A 17,333-nucleotide genomic window follows, 5' to 3' on the forward strand; every position below is an offset into this window, starting at 1 on the left:
CTTACGAGGTCCCAAACACATGGGTTATATAAGTTCTGTGCGTGACCTTTTATCCTCTATTATGCCCCCGTTCCATCTTTGAAAAATAAATAGTCGCACGCTCTATATACTCCCAACCACGTCGTATGACTTTTTTTTTTTTTTTTTTAATGGTCAGCACCTCACTGACTTTTTGGGGTTTTGCGTCTACCTACTTATCTCCCATTCAATTAACACTATTGCCTGTGTTCTGTTCCTCTCCAGGAGCGCGTCAGGGGAACCCAAGGAGGACGGTTCCCGGGACTCCAAACCGCGTTCACTGCGCTTCACGTGGAGCATGAAGACTACCTCATCCATGGAGCCCGGCGACATGATGCGCGAGATCCGGAAGGTCCTGGATGCCAACAACTGCGACTACGAGCAGCGCGAGCGCTTCATGCTCTTCTGCGTGCACGGCGACTCCCGCCAGGACAGTCTGGTCCAATGGGAGATGGAGGTGTGCAAGCTGCCACGCCTCTCACTCAACGGAGTGCGCTTCAAGCGGATCTCAGGCACGTCCATCGCCTTCAAGAATATCGCGTCCAAAGTGGCCAACGAGCTCAAGCTGTGAAAGTGACTTTTGAGAAGACTAAACAAACTAAAGAGAATTAACATACAGCATTGAAAGCGGAGAGGGCAGAGGACATAATCCTGGCGTTTCTTGAGTTTGCGGGCGCCCCCAAGTGTCGGGCCCAAGAGAGTCAGCCGCACTATTGAGTTTACCGCTATTCGAGGCTACTGCCATATTGCTTGGTGAAACGACACAAAATACACTCCCATTTTCCCTCCCCCAAGGCAAACCCCTGTATTACAGAATCGTTGATTAAAAACGAGAGGTGAGAACTGACCATTATTGCAATAATAGAAAAACATTTGTATCGATGGCCCGCAACATTTCAGTTCCATTACTAAACTACCATTTAAAGGGGGTTGAAATAAAAGACTGCAAAGGTACTTTTTCCACATGTATAAAATAAAGTAGAGAATGTTTTGTTGTATTGTTCATGGAGTTGTATAAAACAGGACTCTTCAGCATAATGTCTGCAGGTATTGTATAGTCTTGAGGTTCTGTACAGAAAGTGTTTAAATGTGTCATACTGTATTTTTTTTCTTTTCATTTGGCGTTCTTTCCTTCTTGTTGACATATTTGTAGATGATTTGCCTCCACTGAAGTCTAATGTTTAGAAGGGAGAAAAAAACATTTTTTTATTCTCACGAGGATAAGGAAAAAAACGAGTTTATTTTTTACTTTTCATGGATAATAAGTTCCTTTCCCAATACAGGAGAGATCGAGTGACGTGATCTGTGTTGAAAAAGCAAAACTCTACACATCCCAAAGCCCTAATCAAGTCATTCCTCCTAATGCACTATTTTGGCCATTCTCACAATCCTTTTTCATGTAGCTTAGCTGAATGATAAGGTTAGCACTGCAGGTTAAAATGTTCTGTTTATTGCATAGAGTTTACATAAGGGATCTTATGTTGGCTAAGTCAGATTTGACGAACCGTGTCTTTTTATTATCTTTGAGAACCCAAATATACAGTGTAGACTAACAGGACCACAAATTGTTCAGTTGCACTCAATTAAAAGCCCGCTCTCATAAAGTCCGCTTTATGCAGTCTTAAACACGGTGTTGCAAATATTCGCTGACATTGCGCTCAGATGAATAATCAAATGCTCTTCTAACAAATATTGGGACATAACTACCCATTCAAAACACTATTCATGGTCTTTTAGTAGCGTAAATGCACCGGCCACCATTCTAGGTCAGGAAGTGACATCAATTATTCTAACTGCCTCAAATATCTCATGTTCTGCTTGAGAATGCCCAAAGCCTGAAGGGTTCACGCGAAGTGATTCCCAAGCACAAGCAGTTTGACCTCGCTAGTGACTATATCCCTCTGTTTCCCTTACTCCCTTCTAAACTGCAGTTAACTGGTAGTTACTGTGCGACACCTGTCTGACTTGTTTTGTGCTCAATTTTATTTTCTTGCTAAATATATTGTATTTATTCCACCACATTATGCCTTTTTAATGTGCTGCTTGGTATTTGAGGCATTCACCTGTATGAGAAAAAAAATAGGATATAACTAGTTTCGCACATTTTTATTTTTGTTTTAGGTTTTTCCCCTTTGTAATTAGTGATTGCGATGAGTACGTAAAATAACCACTAGTGCTGGTACGTTTCTACTTGTTATTTTGTATGAAAAGTAATGAGGGTCAACTGTGCAATGGTATTCCGTGTTGTATTACTGTAAAGATGAGAGATGGGCCTAGAACGCACCCTTTAATAACGCAGCGCAGAGAATGGAAACAGAATGCAGACATTTTATTTCCTCATTTCAAACCAAACAATAGAAAGGAAAAAGCAAAGGCGAGTGGTCAAAAAAAAAAAATGAAAACATCGTTAAAAGCTGAGCCCATCTGGAGGCTGAGCGAGAAATCTCCACCGCTGACTTTCTGTGGCACTATGGGAGCAGGGAGGGTTGGAGGGGGTAGTGCATGCGGGATAAAAATGCATATTCCTAATTGTTAGCGGTACAACTTCCAGAGAGGATGTCTATTGTGTTGCCTTACCAGATCAAGTGTAGCGGAGAAGCAGAAAGTGTTAAAGAAATGTAAATGATGCCTCGCCCCTTTCATCTCCATTAACCCCGCCCCCCACACCTAAACCCCTCCTACCACAACATACATGCGAGGAAAGCTCGAGTCATCTAGATTCAGTCTCACTCGTGCACAATATTAAAGCTTACTTGAAAGGAGTCTCAAGCAAATGTCTGGTGTCATTTGTTATTTTGTTTACCAGTATTTACTATTCAATTTTGTGTGAGTAACCATGGCTTCACAGCCAATCGGTTTAACATAACCCGAGTAACATGGAGGAATGATACATCCTGGAAAGAGCTTTTGTAACTTGTCTAGAAATATATATTGCTCTGTGGCTGGTGATTATCCTAATGTGTGTGGCCATGGCAAACTTCATACTGAAAGCAAACAGGTGAAATTATGCAAAAATATTTTAAGTCAAACAGTATTTATATACAGCACATAAGCATCATTTTGAACTTTTGAAAAGTATTTTACTTTTTTTATGCAATATTGACGCAATAAGTCTTTGTACCTATGTCACAGTGTTAATTTAATTAGAACACAGTACAATCAACATTAACATAGCTGTTAAAACATTGTTGGTTTTAGAAAAACTCAAGATATGTCATTCTCGCAAAAGCCCTGTACAGTATTACAATAGCACGCTCCCAGTCAAACTACTAAAATGTGAAGTTTGTGTTGATTAGGACAGGAGTGCCTTTCCCTCCCATCTTCCTCAGCTCTACTTCTGTAAAGGCACCAGATCATCGATTTTCTCTTCACCCTCTAACCTCTTCTCCATGCGGATGAGCAGCTTGACCCCGTCCACCACTAGCTGCGTGAACCCCACCTCGTCCAAGCCGATTGTCTGGGCATTACTGATGTTATACACCTCACTGCAGTCTAAGGAGAAAGAGGTAAGAAACTTCAGTTATTTCGACCATATTAAAGTAAGGTATGTAAGGACTTCCTTGTCAATTTGGAGGAAATTATAACAGTGTATATATGTTATAATTTTTTATCCTTGTAAAAAACTAAAATAATTTAAAGTAACTAACTTATAGCATATATAGATACTATATACACACACATTATACAATACATGACTAAAAGTATGTGGACACCTGTTCGTCAAACATTTTATTCCAAAATCGTGGGCATTGATGTGGAGTTGGTCCCCCCCTTTGCAGCTATAACAGCCTCTACTCTTCTGGGTAGGCTTTCCACTAGATGTTGGAACATTGCTGCAGGGACTTGCTTCCATTCACCCACAAGAGAATTTGTGAGGTTGGGCACTGATGCTGGGTAATTAGGCCTGGCTCACTGTCGGCGTTAAAATTCATCCCAAAGGTGTTCGATGGGGTTGAAATCAGGGCTCTGTGCAGGCCAGTCAAGTTCTTCCACGCCGATCGCGACAAAACATTTCTGTATGGACCTCACTTTGTGCATGGGGGCGTTGTCAAGCTAGAACAGGAAAGGGCCTTCCCCAAACTGTTGCCACAAAGTAGGAAGCACAGAATCGTTCTAGAATGTCATTGTATGCTGTAGCATTAAGATTTCCTCACTGGAACTACGGAGCCTCGTCTGAAACATGAAAAACAGCCCAAGACCATTATTCCTCCTCTACCAAACTTTACATTTGACACTATGCATTTGTGCAGGTAGAGTTCTCCTGGCATCCGAAAACCCAGATTTGTCCGTCGGGCTGCCAGATGGTGAAGTGTGACTCATTACTCTAGAGAACATGTTTCCACTGCTCCAGAGTCCAATGGCAGCAAGCTTTACACAACTCCAGCCGACGCTTGTTATTGCGCATGGTGATCATAGGCTTGTGTGCGACTGCTCAGCAATGGAAACCCATTTCATGAAGCTCCCGACGAACAGTTCTTGTGCTGAAGTTGCTTCCATAGGCAGTTTGGAACTCGGTAGTGTTGCAACTGAGGACAGACAATTTTTATGCGCTTCAGCACTCGGCGGTCCCGTTCTGTGAGCTTGTGTGGCCTACCACTTCGCGTTTTTTCTGTTGCGCCAAGATGTTTCCACTTCACAATAACAGCACTTGGTTGACTGGGGCAGCTCTAGCAGGGCTGAAATTTGACGAACTGATATGTTGGACAGGTGCCATTCTTTGGGGGTGCCACGTTGAAAGTCACTGAGCTCTTCAGTAAGCCCCTTCTCCTGTTTGTCTATGGAGATTGCATGGTTATGTGCTCGATTTTATACACCTGTCAGCAATGGGTGTAGCTGAAATAGCCGCATCCACTAATTTGAAGGGACGTCCACATACTTTTGTGTATATATAGTGTATATTACACCTAGAGTTATACTAATCAGAATATCTAGAAGAATGATTCATGACCTATATATGTTTTACCAATGCCAATTGTACAAAAACCCTGTCAAATGTGCCAAGGAAGCGCTGAAATTCAGAATGGATTTATGTTTTACTCAAATTAGTTTTCACTAAAATAATTTCAGCCCGTCCATCTGCATTACCGGTGTTGTCCATGCGGAGGCGCAGTCTCTTGAGGACGTCTTCCAGGCGTTTGTGTCTGGGCAGGTGTTGCAGCTTGACACGAACGCTAGCCCTCAGGCCGGTCCCCACATCTGCTGGAGAGCTCACTACCCATCCAAGCTGCTGCTTCCAGATGAATGGGTGCCTCAGCTTTTTGTACAGCGCCTCCAACTGGACAACAAGAGATGGTCATAGCTCATTAGCTTTGCCCCATTACATTTCTATTAATAGACTTGTTTTTTTCACCACCACAGAAGTTTGGATTGGACATCCATGCTAGAGGTCGACCGATTAATCGGAAGACGAATGGCCGATTTTAATTAGGGACGATTTCAAGTTTTCATAACAATCGATAATCTGCATTTTTGGACACCGATTATGGCCGATTACATTGCACTCCACGAGGAGACTGCGTGACAGGCTGACTACCTGTTATGCGAGTTCAGCAAGGAGCCAAGGTAAGGTTCTAGCTAGCATTAAATGTATCTTATAAAAAACAATCTTAACATAATCACTAGTTAACTACACACGGTTGATGATATTACTAGTTTATCTAGCTTGTCTTGCGTTGCATATAATCGACGCGGTGCCTGTTAATTTATCATTAAATCATAGCCAACTTCGCCAAACGAGGGGATGATTTAACAAAAGCGCATTTGCGAAAAAATCATAATCGTTGCACGAATGTACCTAACCATAAACATCAATGCCTTTCTTAAAATCAATACACAGAAGTATAGATTTTTAAACCTGCATATTTAGTTAAAAGAAATTCATGTTAGCAGGCAATATTAAACTAGGGAAATTGTGTCACTTCTCTTGCGTTCATTGCACGCAGAGTCAGGGTATATGCAACAGTTTGGACCGCTTGGCTCGTTGCAAACTAATTTTCCAGAATTTTACGTAATTATGACATAACATTGAAGGTTGTGCAATGTAACAGCAATATTTAGACTTATGGATGCCACCCGTTAGATAAAATACGGAACGGTTCCGTATTTCACTGAAAGAATAAACATTTTATTTTCGAAATTATAGTTTCCGGATTTGACCATATTAATGACCTAAGGTTCGTATTTCTGTGTGTTATTATGTTAGAATGAAGTCTATGATTTGATATTTGATAGAGCAGTCTGACTGAGCGGTGGTAGGCAGCAGCATGCTCGTAAGCATTCATTCAAACAGCACTTTAGTACATTTGCCAGCAGCTCTTCGCTGTGCTTCAAGCATTGCGCTGTTTATGACTTCAAGCCTATCAACTCCCGAGATTAGGCTGGTGTAACTGATGTAAAATGGCTAGCTAGTTAGCAGGGTGCGCGCTAATAGCCTTTCAATCGGTGACGTCACTCGCTCTGAGACCTTGAAGTAGTTGTTCCCCTTGCTCTGCAAGGGCCGCGGCTTTTGTGGAGCGATGGGTAACGATGCTTCGAGGGTGGCTGTCGATGTGTCCCTGCTTATGGAGGTCCTGGGCTGGCATGGTTACACGTGGTCTGCGGTTGTGAGGCCGGTTGGATGTACTGCCAAATTCTCTAAAACTGTCAATTAAATTCTCCAGCAACTGCTCTGGTGGACATTCCTGCAGTCAGCAACTTGAGACATATGTGGCATTGTATTGTGTGACAAACTGCACATTTTAGTGGCCTTTTATTGTCCCTCACACAAGGTGCACCTGTGTAATGATCATGCTATTTAATCAGCTTCTTAATATGCCATACCTGTTAGGTGGATGGATTGTCTTGGCAAAGGAGAAATGCTCACTAACAGGGATGTAAAGAAATGTGTGCACAAAATCTGAGACAAATAAGCTTTTTGAGCTATGGAACATTCCTGGCATCTTTTATTTCAGCTGATGAAACATGGGACCAACACTTAAATTACGGAGTCTAACGTTAGCTAGATAGCTAGCTAGCTGCTAGGAGGATGTAATGTCATTGGAGGAGTGAGTGACGGACTTTTTCCCCTCCGTATCGTTTTTCGGTGCCTATACACAGCTAGAGATGCAGGTATCATTTGGCTAGTTAGCAAGAACTTGAACGACTGTTATTCAGTTAACTTATCTCTTGCGTTCGCAAATTCACTTTGGCTATTTTATCTACTCCGATTTCAGAGTGCTCTCGTCTATGTCCCAGAGCGCAGAATAGCTGATGAATTTACGAATGCGCAATATCCGCTCAATATGATCGGTGTCAGTAAACGGGCGAAGAAAGTAATAACACAGCTAGAACAATGAGACAGATATATTTCCCTTGATGTATAAATGTGAGGCATCCGCTTGGCGTTTACACTCATTACCAAATGGTAGTTAAAGGAAGCCCAGTAGCAGGCAGTGGGAGAAGATGGAACGAGATGGATTTTGGCCGATTTATTTTTCAAATTGCGTTGTGTAGAAGGGCCGGGGTGCAAAGGCGAATTGCGTTATTGCAATTCGCAGGCTATGCGTTCCCTAAAGAAAATATGCTGGAGTGCGTGAATAGGATCTCGCTAGCTTGTCTCTGCCAACCTCCTTGCTTGTTCTTCCAACTATGACTCATTTGTTTCCATTTGAAACGACAAACTGTGGTTTATATTGATTTAGTTATAACAATCTGTTGTAATAGTTAGTCACGAACGCTCTAGATAACATGTGAAGCGCCTAACCAGCTCTGCTAGGGCGAGTAAAATGGTCAGACTAGATCGGATTGGCTTTGGCGCATCGGTTTACGTAGACTGGTCCTGGATGATACAGATGTTTTTATTAGGTTGTATTTACTGCAGTGTGTCTTCATAGTCCAAGCTCACGGCCGCGTTCCCACTCAATGTTGCTATAGCATTTTCACAAATGCCTTAGTATACGTAATTCCCAAACATGTAAATAATTCATGAAAAACTTGTAAATGACCATGTCTAAGTGCTTTTGTAACAGTATAACTTTAGTCCGTCCCCGCGCCCGAACCAGGGACCCTCTGCACACATCAACAACAGTCACCCACGAAGCATCGTTACCCATCGCTCCACAAAAGCCGCGGCCCTTGCAGAGCAAGGGGAACCACTACTTCAAGGTCTCAGAGCAAGTGACGTCACCGATTGAAAGGCTATTAGCGCGCCCCACCGCTAACCAGCTATCCATTTCACATCCGTTACACTTTCATGAATGGTTGTGTATAAAATCTCTAGAATTACCTATGTTTACCTTTTGATGTTAAATGGCATTATACATATCCTTGTTATTCCGTTCATAACTATTTTATTAACATTATTAATCTCTTGGCCAAATATTATATTCACAAATGTAAATGTGGTGGAAAAATTCCTTACTTTCTAGTTTTTTTTCATTGAACTGTTACAATTGTAAAAATCCCTGAAACTTGTGAAACTTAAGTTGGACAAATGATTAGAAGTCATGTCTCGGAGTGTCTGTTAATGTCTCATTGTCTTGTCACATATTAATGATGTCTTGAAATATTCTTTTTTTTGGGGGGGGGCGGGGGGTTCGCCTGGTGTTCTATTATTGAATTTTTTTCATTGTATTCACCGGAATGTCCCTGTATTGATATGCAACAATATTATTACAATAAAAACAACAATAAAAAAGTGCTCGCTTAAAAAAACTCATATTCGTCCTCGGTGTATATGAACTGATCTGAATACGATTTCATGGTGCTAAAATGCTGTCAGTTCCACTTTGAGGTAATCATGCATTCAGGATCTGTGTCTTCCGAGGGCACCAACCTTAAGGATATTGACACAGATACATTGGAAGGCCTCTGCGATGTTGGCGTCATCTCGCGTGGTCACCAATCTGAGGTGGTCGTCAATGTTGACCCATACCGCCAGGGTCCCGTCTTTACTGATCCTGCAGAGTGGTAATGGTCATCACAACAGTAGCATTGTTCAATGGAGTTACAAGGCCAGTCCTTGCATCTAGAGCGCTGTCTATGAACGGGAGAGTAGTTGGATATAGCCTCGTCCCTCAGCCATATACTAAAACAAGTGGGTGTCCTGCTGTTTTGCTGGAAACATAGCTTTAATCTGTTATAGAAGGCCCACCGTGAAAAGGCACCATCTAACTTTTGGTTGTACTGTTTGAGTCATATTGATTAACCACAGGACCTGGGTCGAGCTACAGAGTCAGCTGGGTTTGTGACACCATGGTATTTTTTTGGTGCTTCTTTAAAATGCTTTGAATACTATGGGGTGTATTTAAACAGATATTCATGAGGATTTACTCCTATACTTACAAGAAGAGCGCACTGCCTCACTTCTCCACTAGATTAGTAACGAACTGTGTTAATGGCAAAACAGGCCGTAGAGCAGTTGTGTTACTTCTCCTTCCAGTTTACAACTACTGTGGACTAAAAGGCAAAACAGACCCGAGAGCAGTTATTGCAACATTAACGTGTGAACATGACATCATATTTACGTATTTTTTTCATTGCACAAAGAATCTTAGTGCATAAAAAGGCCAACAACACACACAATGAATTATTTAGGTTGTAAAGAAGGGAACATGTCAGTGGCACTTAAAGAGTAGCACTGACCATACAGCTCTGGAGTCAGGCCAGTCACGGGCCACCCCGTTCCTCAACTGGGAAAGGGAAGGGGCTCCCACGGTCACTCCCTTGTCTTCTTTGTCATGTGACAGTTCTGCCCTTGAGTACAGCTTCCCTGGCAACTCCTCTGCCAATTGGTCCAGAGCTGAAAGAAGTGTCAATCAATCATGTTTGCTATAGGTCTGATTGGTTAGTGCAGGGATGCTCTGCTACCTTCTTCGATGACAGCAGTTCAGCAGATTTTTGTCCTTGCTTTTTAGCTAGTGTCTGATTTCTATTTGGGCCATTCAGTAACATCAATTTGGTGAAGCGAAAAACCAGCCTTGAGCTGTGCACCCCTGAATTAGTGTATCCTCCTTCTGACTCCATGTACCATTACAATGTTACTTGAAACTACTATGTGTGTCACGACTTCTGCCGAAGTCGGTGCCTCTCCTTGTCCGGGCGGTGTTCGGCGGTCGACTTCACCGGCCTTCTAGCCATCATCGATCCATTTTTCATTTTCCATTGGTTTTGTCTTGTCTTCCCACACACCTGTTGTCAATCCCATTCATTACCTGTTGTGTATTTAACCCTCTTTCCCTTCATGTGTTTGTCAGAGATTGTTTTATGTCAAGTGTTGTTTTATTGGTGTATAGGTGCGCGACGGGTCCTCGTACCCATTTTTATTTGATGTATGTATATTTCTCGTGTTTGGAGCATGTCATGGACATTTATTACAAGTCTCCATCTACACTTCATTTACTCTCCTGCGCCTGACTTCCCTGCCACCTATACAAACGACGTTGACAATGTGAGAAGGAGCATTGATTGCTTTTGCTTGGTGTCCTCAAGATTATTAAAATTGATAGCAGCCCTCATATTCACTGTTATTCTTTTAAATGTAAATGAATAGCCTAAAACATATCAACTTAAACTGCTGGAGTTAATGAGCTCAATTACATTTTGTTTTAATTGCCGTTGAGGATAAAGTATCACGCTGTATCAGAGTTGGGGTCAATTCCACAAATTACATTTTAATTCAGTTCTTGCTCCCTGTAAACTCCATTTAATTCAATTCAAATTCCAGGTCAGTCTTTGAATTAAGAGAAAATTCAAATCCTCTGAATTCCAATGTTTGGTCAATTCCAGTAATTTAATTCCCAATTCAATATTATCCCCAACAATTCTAATTCTAATTTATGTCTAATTTAGCTATACTGTAAATATAGGAATAGAGGTTGAAATTACTAAAAACAAATCATACAGTACATTTTTGATACTCTGTGCATTAATTCCATTAACTGGGAAATGTAGGAATATTGAATTTCAATTTCAAAGATAACGTTTTTACAATTCCAATTTAATTCAATTCCAAAACTTGAAGATTTAAAAATGTGAATTTAATTCCAAGTAAATTATCCACTTCATGACTGAATTCAATAATTTCATTGGAATTGACATCAAACCTGCGCTGTATGTAATATTTGTGCTATTGTTGTTACTGTAGATCAGAGCACACAGTACCTTTCTTGGCCAGCATGAAGAGCTGTCTACGTTCTCCCCGGCTGCAGTGTGTCGGAAAGCCGAAGTCATCCACACCGCGCACCACACTCACCTCGCAGCTCAAGGCGTAATCACGGTCAAAATCATCACCTCCCTACACACACACACAGACACACACACACACACACACACACACACACACCCTCACACACACACAGAGAGAGAGTATACATTAATCAGCCAGCCACACACACACAGAGAGAGAGCGAAGGACAAAGCGAGCCATAAATGCATTTAAACACATTTAAATTATTAACACATCTGATACGGATGTACTGGGTAACACTATTGGAATGTTATGCCACAATGCCTTACATACAGTGCCTTGCAAAAGTATGCATCCCCCTTGGCGTTTTTACTATTTTCTGGCATTACAAACTGTAATTGAAATTGATTTTTATTTGGATTTCCTGTAATGGACTTAGTTCAAATTGGTGAAGGGAAATGGAAAAAGAATTACATGTTTCAAATTCCACAAAATAAAAAACGGAAAAGTGGTGCGTGCATATGTATTCACCCCCTTTGCTATGAAGCCCCTAAATACGATCTGGTGCAACCAATTACCTTCAGAAGTCACAATTAGTTAAATAAAGTCCACCTGTCTGCAATCTGAGTGTCACATGATCTGTCACATGATCTCAGTACAAATACACCTGTTCTGAAAGGCCCCAGAGTCTGTAACACCACTAAGCAAGCGGCACCACGAAGACCAAGGAGCTCTCCAAACGGGTCAGGGACAAAGTTGTGGAGAAGTACAGGACAGGGTTGGGTTACAAAAAAATATCCGAAACTTTGAACATCCCATGGAGCACCATTTCAATCCATGATTATAAAATGGAAAGAATATGGCACCACAACAACCCTGCCAAGAGAGGGCTGCCCACCAAATTCACAGACCAGGCAAGGAGGGCATTAATCAGAGGCAACAAAGCGACCAAAGATAAACCTGAAGGGGCTGCAAAGCTCCACAGCGGAGATTGGAGTATCTGTCCATAGGACCACTTTAAGCCGTACACTCAACAGAGCTGGGCTTTACGGAAGACTGGTCAGAAAAAAATAAGCAAACACATTTGGTGGTCGCCAAAAGGCATGTGGGAGACTCCCCAAACATATGGAAGAAGGTACTCAGGTTAGATGAGACTAAAATTGAGCTTTTTGGCCATCAAGAAAACGCGATGTCTGACGCAAACCCAACATCTCTCATCACCCCGAGAACACCATCCCCACAGTGAAGCATGGTGGTGGCAACATCGTGCTGTGGGAAGGTTTTTCATCAGCAGGGACTGGGAAACTGAAACAGGTTTCCCTCAAGAATTTCCTGTATTTAGCGCCATCCATCATTTCTTCAATTCTGACCAGTCTTCCAGTGATTTGAGACTGGGACGGTGGTTCACCTTCCAGCAGGACAATGAACCCAAGCATACTGCTATAGCAACACTCAAGTGTTTTAAGGGTACACATTTAAATGTCTTGGAATGGCCTAGTCAAAGCCCAGACCTAAATCCAATTTAGAATCTGTGGTATGACTTAAAGTACACCAGCGGAACCCATCCAACTTGAAGAAGCTGGAGCAGTTTTGCCTTGAATGGGCAAAAATCCCAGAAGCAAGATGTGCCAAGCTTATAGAGACATACCCCAAGAGACTTACAGCTGTAACTGCTGCAAAAGGTGGCTCTACAAAGTATTGACTTTGGCGTGGGGTGAATAGTCATGCTCGCTCAATTTTTCATTTTTTGTCTAATTTCTTGTTTGTTTCACACAACAACAAAAAAATTGCATCTTCAAAGTGGTAGGCATGTTGTGTAAATCAAATGATACAAAGGGAACAAGGGAACTAAATAGGAATAATGCCAAGGGGGGTGAATACTTTTGCAAGCCACTGTAATTGTCATAAACATGACTGAGATCTTGACATAACATCTATCAACAGTTTTTGGTAGAAGTCTGTTATGAAGTGTGTGGCACACTGAAATCGTGTGAATAGTCCAAGCAATATGTGACAAATGTTAACTTTTTCATAAAAGCATGAAACGTTGTAGTTGGGATTATGAAGAACCCTTCAAATAAAACTTTTTTTTAACAATATTTTACATTTTTTATGTGAAATGGAGATACACTTATAAGACCAGACTCCGTGTCCACGCTACAGTACCTTTAAGTTGTCGTGATTAAAGTCGCTCTCCTGTAACTTGCTCATCTTGTGGTTTTGGTAGGACTCAATGACCCGATCAAAGAAGTCACAGAATAGGATGTAAGACTGGCCGTCACCAGCCACACAACCCACAGACATGGGTCCATGAAGCTTCCCTGTAGGACAGTACAGGAACAGTATACACACATATAGTAAGTACACACTCATACACTAGAGTCACACATTGTAATGCATAAACAGCAGCAGTTATTTCGGATTAACTAGGTGTTAGGACATTGTTTTAGTATTTGTTAAGTGGGTGGCTATCGTTATAACCGACATTTATGATGTAGCTGAGCCTGGCTTAATGTGGAAGAGATGGCTTCGGGTTTGCACATGTATTTTAATTGCTCGTTCACAGGTGTTTGTGCATGAGCGTATAGATGTTTTCCTACCTTAGTGACCAGAATGCCCTTATAATTTTAGCCTGAATTTGTTAAAATGCTATTTTAGGCTTAAGAGTTAAAGGTTAAGTTAAGGGTGTGTGGGAACTGTGCTAGGGAATCATAACATACCTTTCGTCTCCACCTCGTCGCAGGATATTATGTGTATATGTATATATGTATGTATGTATATATGTATATGTGTGTATGTATATGTATATATATATGTATATGTATGTATGTATGTATGTATGTATGTATGTATGTATGTATATGCATGTATATACACTGCTCAAAAAAATAAAGGGAACACTTAAACAACACAATGTAACTCCAAGTCAATCACACTTCTGTGAAATCAAACTGTCCACTTAGGAAGCAACACTGATTGACAATAAATTTCACATGCTGTTGTGCAAATGGAATAGACAAAAGGTGGAAATTATAGGCAATTAGCAAGACACCCCCAAAAAAGGAGTGATTCTGCAGGTGGTGACCACAGACCACTTCTCAGTTCCTATGCTTCCTGGCTGATGTTTTGGTCACTTTTGAATGCTGGCGGTGCTCTCACTCTAGTGGTAGCATGAGACGGAGTCTACAACCCACACAAGTGGCTCAGGTAGTGCAGTTCATCCAGGATGGCACATCAATGCGAGCTGTGGCAAAAAGATTTGCTGTGTCTGTCAGCGTAGTGTCCAGAGCATGGAGGCGCTACCAGGAGACAGGCCAGTACATCAGGAGACGTGGAGGAGGCCGTAGGAGGGCAACAACCCAGCAGCAAGACCGCTACCTCCGCCTTTGTGCAAGGAGCTACACTGCCAGAGCCCTGCAAAATGACCTCTAGCACAAATATACAAATATTGAAATTTAAATGTTTTTTTAGAGTAAAGTACATCGGAAAAAAATCTAAAGAAAACTGCAAACTGAATAGGAGACCAAACAAGCAGCAAACAAAGAAAGGCTTTTGAAAAAGTAAAAAAAATTTCATAAAATTATACCGTTTTCTTAGCTACCTAAGTTGTTTACCTGTTGCTAGGCAGTTGCTAGGGACATTCCTGGAAGAAGCTAGCTAGCTAACAAGGAGTGTCTAGTTGGCAGAAGAGAAGAAGGGACAAAGAAGGGACAAAGTGGGACAAAATAAGGACAGAAGAAAAGGGAAAGGGGGGAAAGGGGACATTAAGGTGAAGCAGTCCTCTAAAGACACAAAAGACAATAATACAAGAAACAACACTTCTATTGCCTCTCCCTCTACGATACGCACTTCCGGGTTGGAGTGAGTAGTTGCATTCCGCTTTGCTCCACAGGTAGTTTTACATTTCATTTCATTACAGTACAACAGTTTGATTTGTTTGTTCTTAGCTGGCTACATAGCCGCCTTTGTATCCAAGATAATTGTGTAGTCTAGAGTAATTGTCGAGGTTACCTAGCCAGCTACACTTTCAAACAAAGTCAACAACACAGCCACTGCTAGCTAGCCTATTTCACCAGCCAGCAGTACTATATCATTTTAGTCAATAAGATTTTTTGCAACGTAAGCTTAACTTTCTGAACATTCGAGACGTGTAGTCCACTTGTCATTCCAATCTCCTTTGCATTAGCGTAGCCTCTTCTGTAGCCTGTCAACTATGTGTCTGTCTATCCCTGTTCTCTCCTCTCTGCACAGACCATACAAACGCTTCACACCGCGTGGCCGCTGCTACTCTAACCTGGTGGTCCCAGCGCGCACGACCCACGTGGAGTTCCAGGTCTCAGGCAGCCTCTGGAACTGCCGATCTGCGGCCAACAAGGCAGAGTTCATCTCAGCCTATGCTTCCCTCCAGTCCCTCGACTTCTTGGCACTGACGGAAACATGGATTATCACTGATAACACTGCTACTCCTACTGCTCTCTCCTCGTCTGCCCACGTGTTCTCGCACACCCCGAGAGCTTCTGGTCAGCGGGGTGGTGGCACTGGGATCCTCATCTCTCCCAAGTGGACATTCTCTCTCTCCCCTGACCCATCTGTCTATCGCCTCCTTTGAATTCCATGCTGTCACAGTTACCAGCCCTTTCAAGCTTAACATCCTTATCATTTATCGCCCTCCAGGTTCCCTTGGAGAGTTCATCAATGAGCTTGACGCCCTGATAAGTTCCTTTCCTGAGGATGGCTCACCTCTCACAGTTCTGGGTGACTTTAACCTCCCCACGTCTACCTTTGACTCATTCCTCTCTGCCTCCTTTCCACTCCTCTCCTCTTTTGACCTCACCCTCTCACCTTCCCCCCCTACTCACAAGGCAGGCAATACGCTTGACCTCATCTTTACTAGATGCTGTTCTTCCACTAATCTCATTGCAACTCCCCTCCAAGTCTCCGACCACTACCTTGTATCCTTTTCCCTCTCGCTCTCATCCAACACTTCCCACACTGCCCCTACTCGGATGGTATCGCGCCGTCCCAACCTTCGCTCTCTCTCCCCCGCTACTCTCTCCTCTTCCATCCTATCATCTCTTCCCTCTGCTCAAACCTTCTCCAACCTATCTCCTGATTCTGCCTCCTCAACCCTCCTCTCCTCCCTTTCTGCATCCTTTGACTCTCTATGTCCCCTATCCTCCAGGCCGGCTCGGTCCTCCCCTCCTGCTCCGTGGCTCGACGACTCATTGCGAGCTCACAGAACAGGGCTCCGGGCAGCCGAGCGGAAATGGAGGAAAACTCGCCTCCCTGCGGACCTGGCATCCTTTCACTCCCTCCTCTCTACATTCTCCTCTTCTGTCTCTGCTGCTAAAGCCAATTTCTACCACTCTAAATTCCAAGCATCTGCCTCTAACCCTAGGAAGCTCTTTGCCACCTTCTCCTCCCTCCTGAATCCTCCTCCCCCTCCTCCCCCCTCCTCCCTCTCTGCTGATGACTTCGTCAACCATTTTGAAAAGAAGGTCGACGACATCCGATCCTCGTTTGCTAAGTCAAACGACACCGCTGGTTCTGCTCACACTGCCCTACCCTGTGCTTTGACCTCTTTCTCCCCTCTCTCTCCAGATGAAATCTCGCGTCTTGTGACGGCCGGCCGCCCAACAACCTGCCCGCTTGACCCTATCCCCTCCTCTCTTCTCCAGACCATTTCCGGAGACCTTCTCCCTTACCTCACCTCGCTCATCAACTCATCCTTGACCGCTGGCTACGTCCCTTCCGTCTTCAAGAGAGCGAGAGTTGCACCCCTTATGAAAAAACCTACACTCGATCCCTCCGATGTCAACAACTACAGACCAGTATCCCTTCTTTCTTTTCTCTCCAAAACTCTTGAACGTGCCGTCCTTGGCCAGCTCTCCTGCTATCTCTCTCAGAATGACCTTCTTGATCCAAATCAGTCAGGTTTCAAGACTAGTCATTCAACTGAGACTGCTCTTCTCTGTGTCACGGAGGCGCTCCGCACTGCTAAAGCTAACTCTCTCTCCTCTGCTCTCATCCTTCTAGACCTATCGGCTGCCTTTGATACTGTGAACCATCAAAGCCTCCTCTCCACCCTCTCCGAGCTGGGCATCTCCGGCGCGGCCCACGCTTGGATTGCGTCCTACCTGACAGGTCGCTC

General features: G+C 43.0%; 2 protein-coding genes across 8 annotated transcripts in view; one reads left to right on the forward strand and one right to left on the reverse strand.

Annotated features, from left to right (window-relative positions):
* LOC129839804 (serine/threonine-protein kinase MARK1-like) overlaps nucleotides 1-2,781 on the forward strand; it is a 93,162-nt gene extending 90,381 nt beyond the window's left edge. For all 7 annotated transcript variants that reach the window (XM_055907444.1, XM_055907446.1, XM_055907447.1 and 4 more), the window contains one exon: nucleotides 244-2,781. In XM_055907444.1, coding sequence (XP_055763419.1) covers nucleotides 244-589 — 346 coding nt within the window. In that variant the 3' untranslated portion in view covers nucleotides 590-2,781. The remainder of the gene's footprint in view (nucleotides 1-243) is intronic.
* A 94-nt stretch (nucleotides 2,782-2,875) lies between these two features.
* zgc:172076 overlaps nucleotides 2,876-17,333 on the reverse strand; it is a 21,116-nt gene continuing 6,658 nt past the window's right edge. Inside the window, exons 4-9 of the mRNA XM_055907143.1 lie at nucleotides 13,349-13,498; nucleotides 11,158-11,290; nucleotides 9,640-9,796; nucleotides 8,831-8,954; nucleotides 5,104-5,293; nucleotides 2,876-3,510 (exon numbers count right to left, since the gene is read on the reverse strand). Of these exons, the coding sequence (XP_055763118.1) occupies nucleotides 3,350-3,510; nucleotides 5,104-5,293; nucleotides 8,831-8,954; nucleotides 9,640-9,796; nucleotides 11,158-11,290; nucleotides 13,349-13,498 (915 nt within the window). The 3' untranslated portion in view covers nucleotides 2,876-3,349. The remainder of the gene's footprint in view (nucleotides 3,511-5,103; nucleotides 5,294-8,830; nucleotides 8,955-9,639; nucleotides 9,797-11,157; nucleotides 11,291-13,348; nucleotides 13,499-17,333) is intronic.

This window comes from Salvelinus fontinalis, chromosome 40 (genome assembly GCF_029448725.1).
Source record: "Salvelinus fontinalis isolate EN_2023a chromosome 40, ASM2944872v1, whole genome shotgun sequence".
Lineage (NCBI taxonomy): Eukaryota > Metazoa > Chordata > Actinopteri > Salmoniformes > Salmonidae > Salvelinus > Salvelinus fontinalis.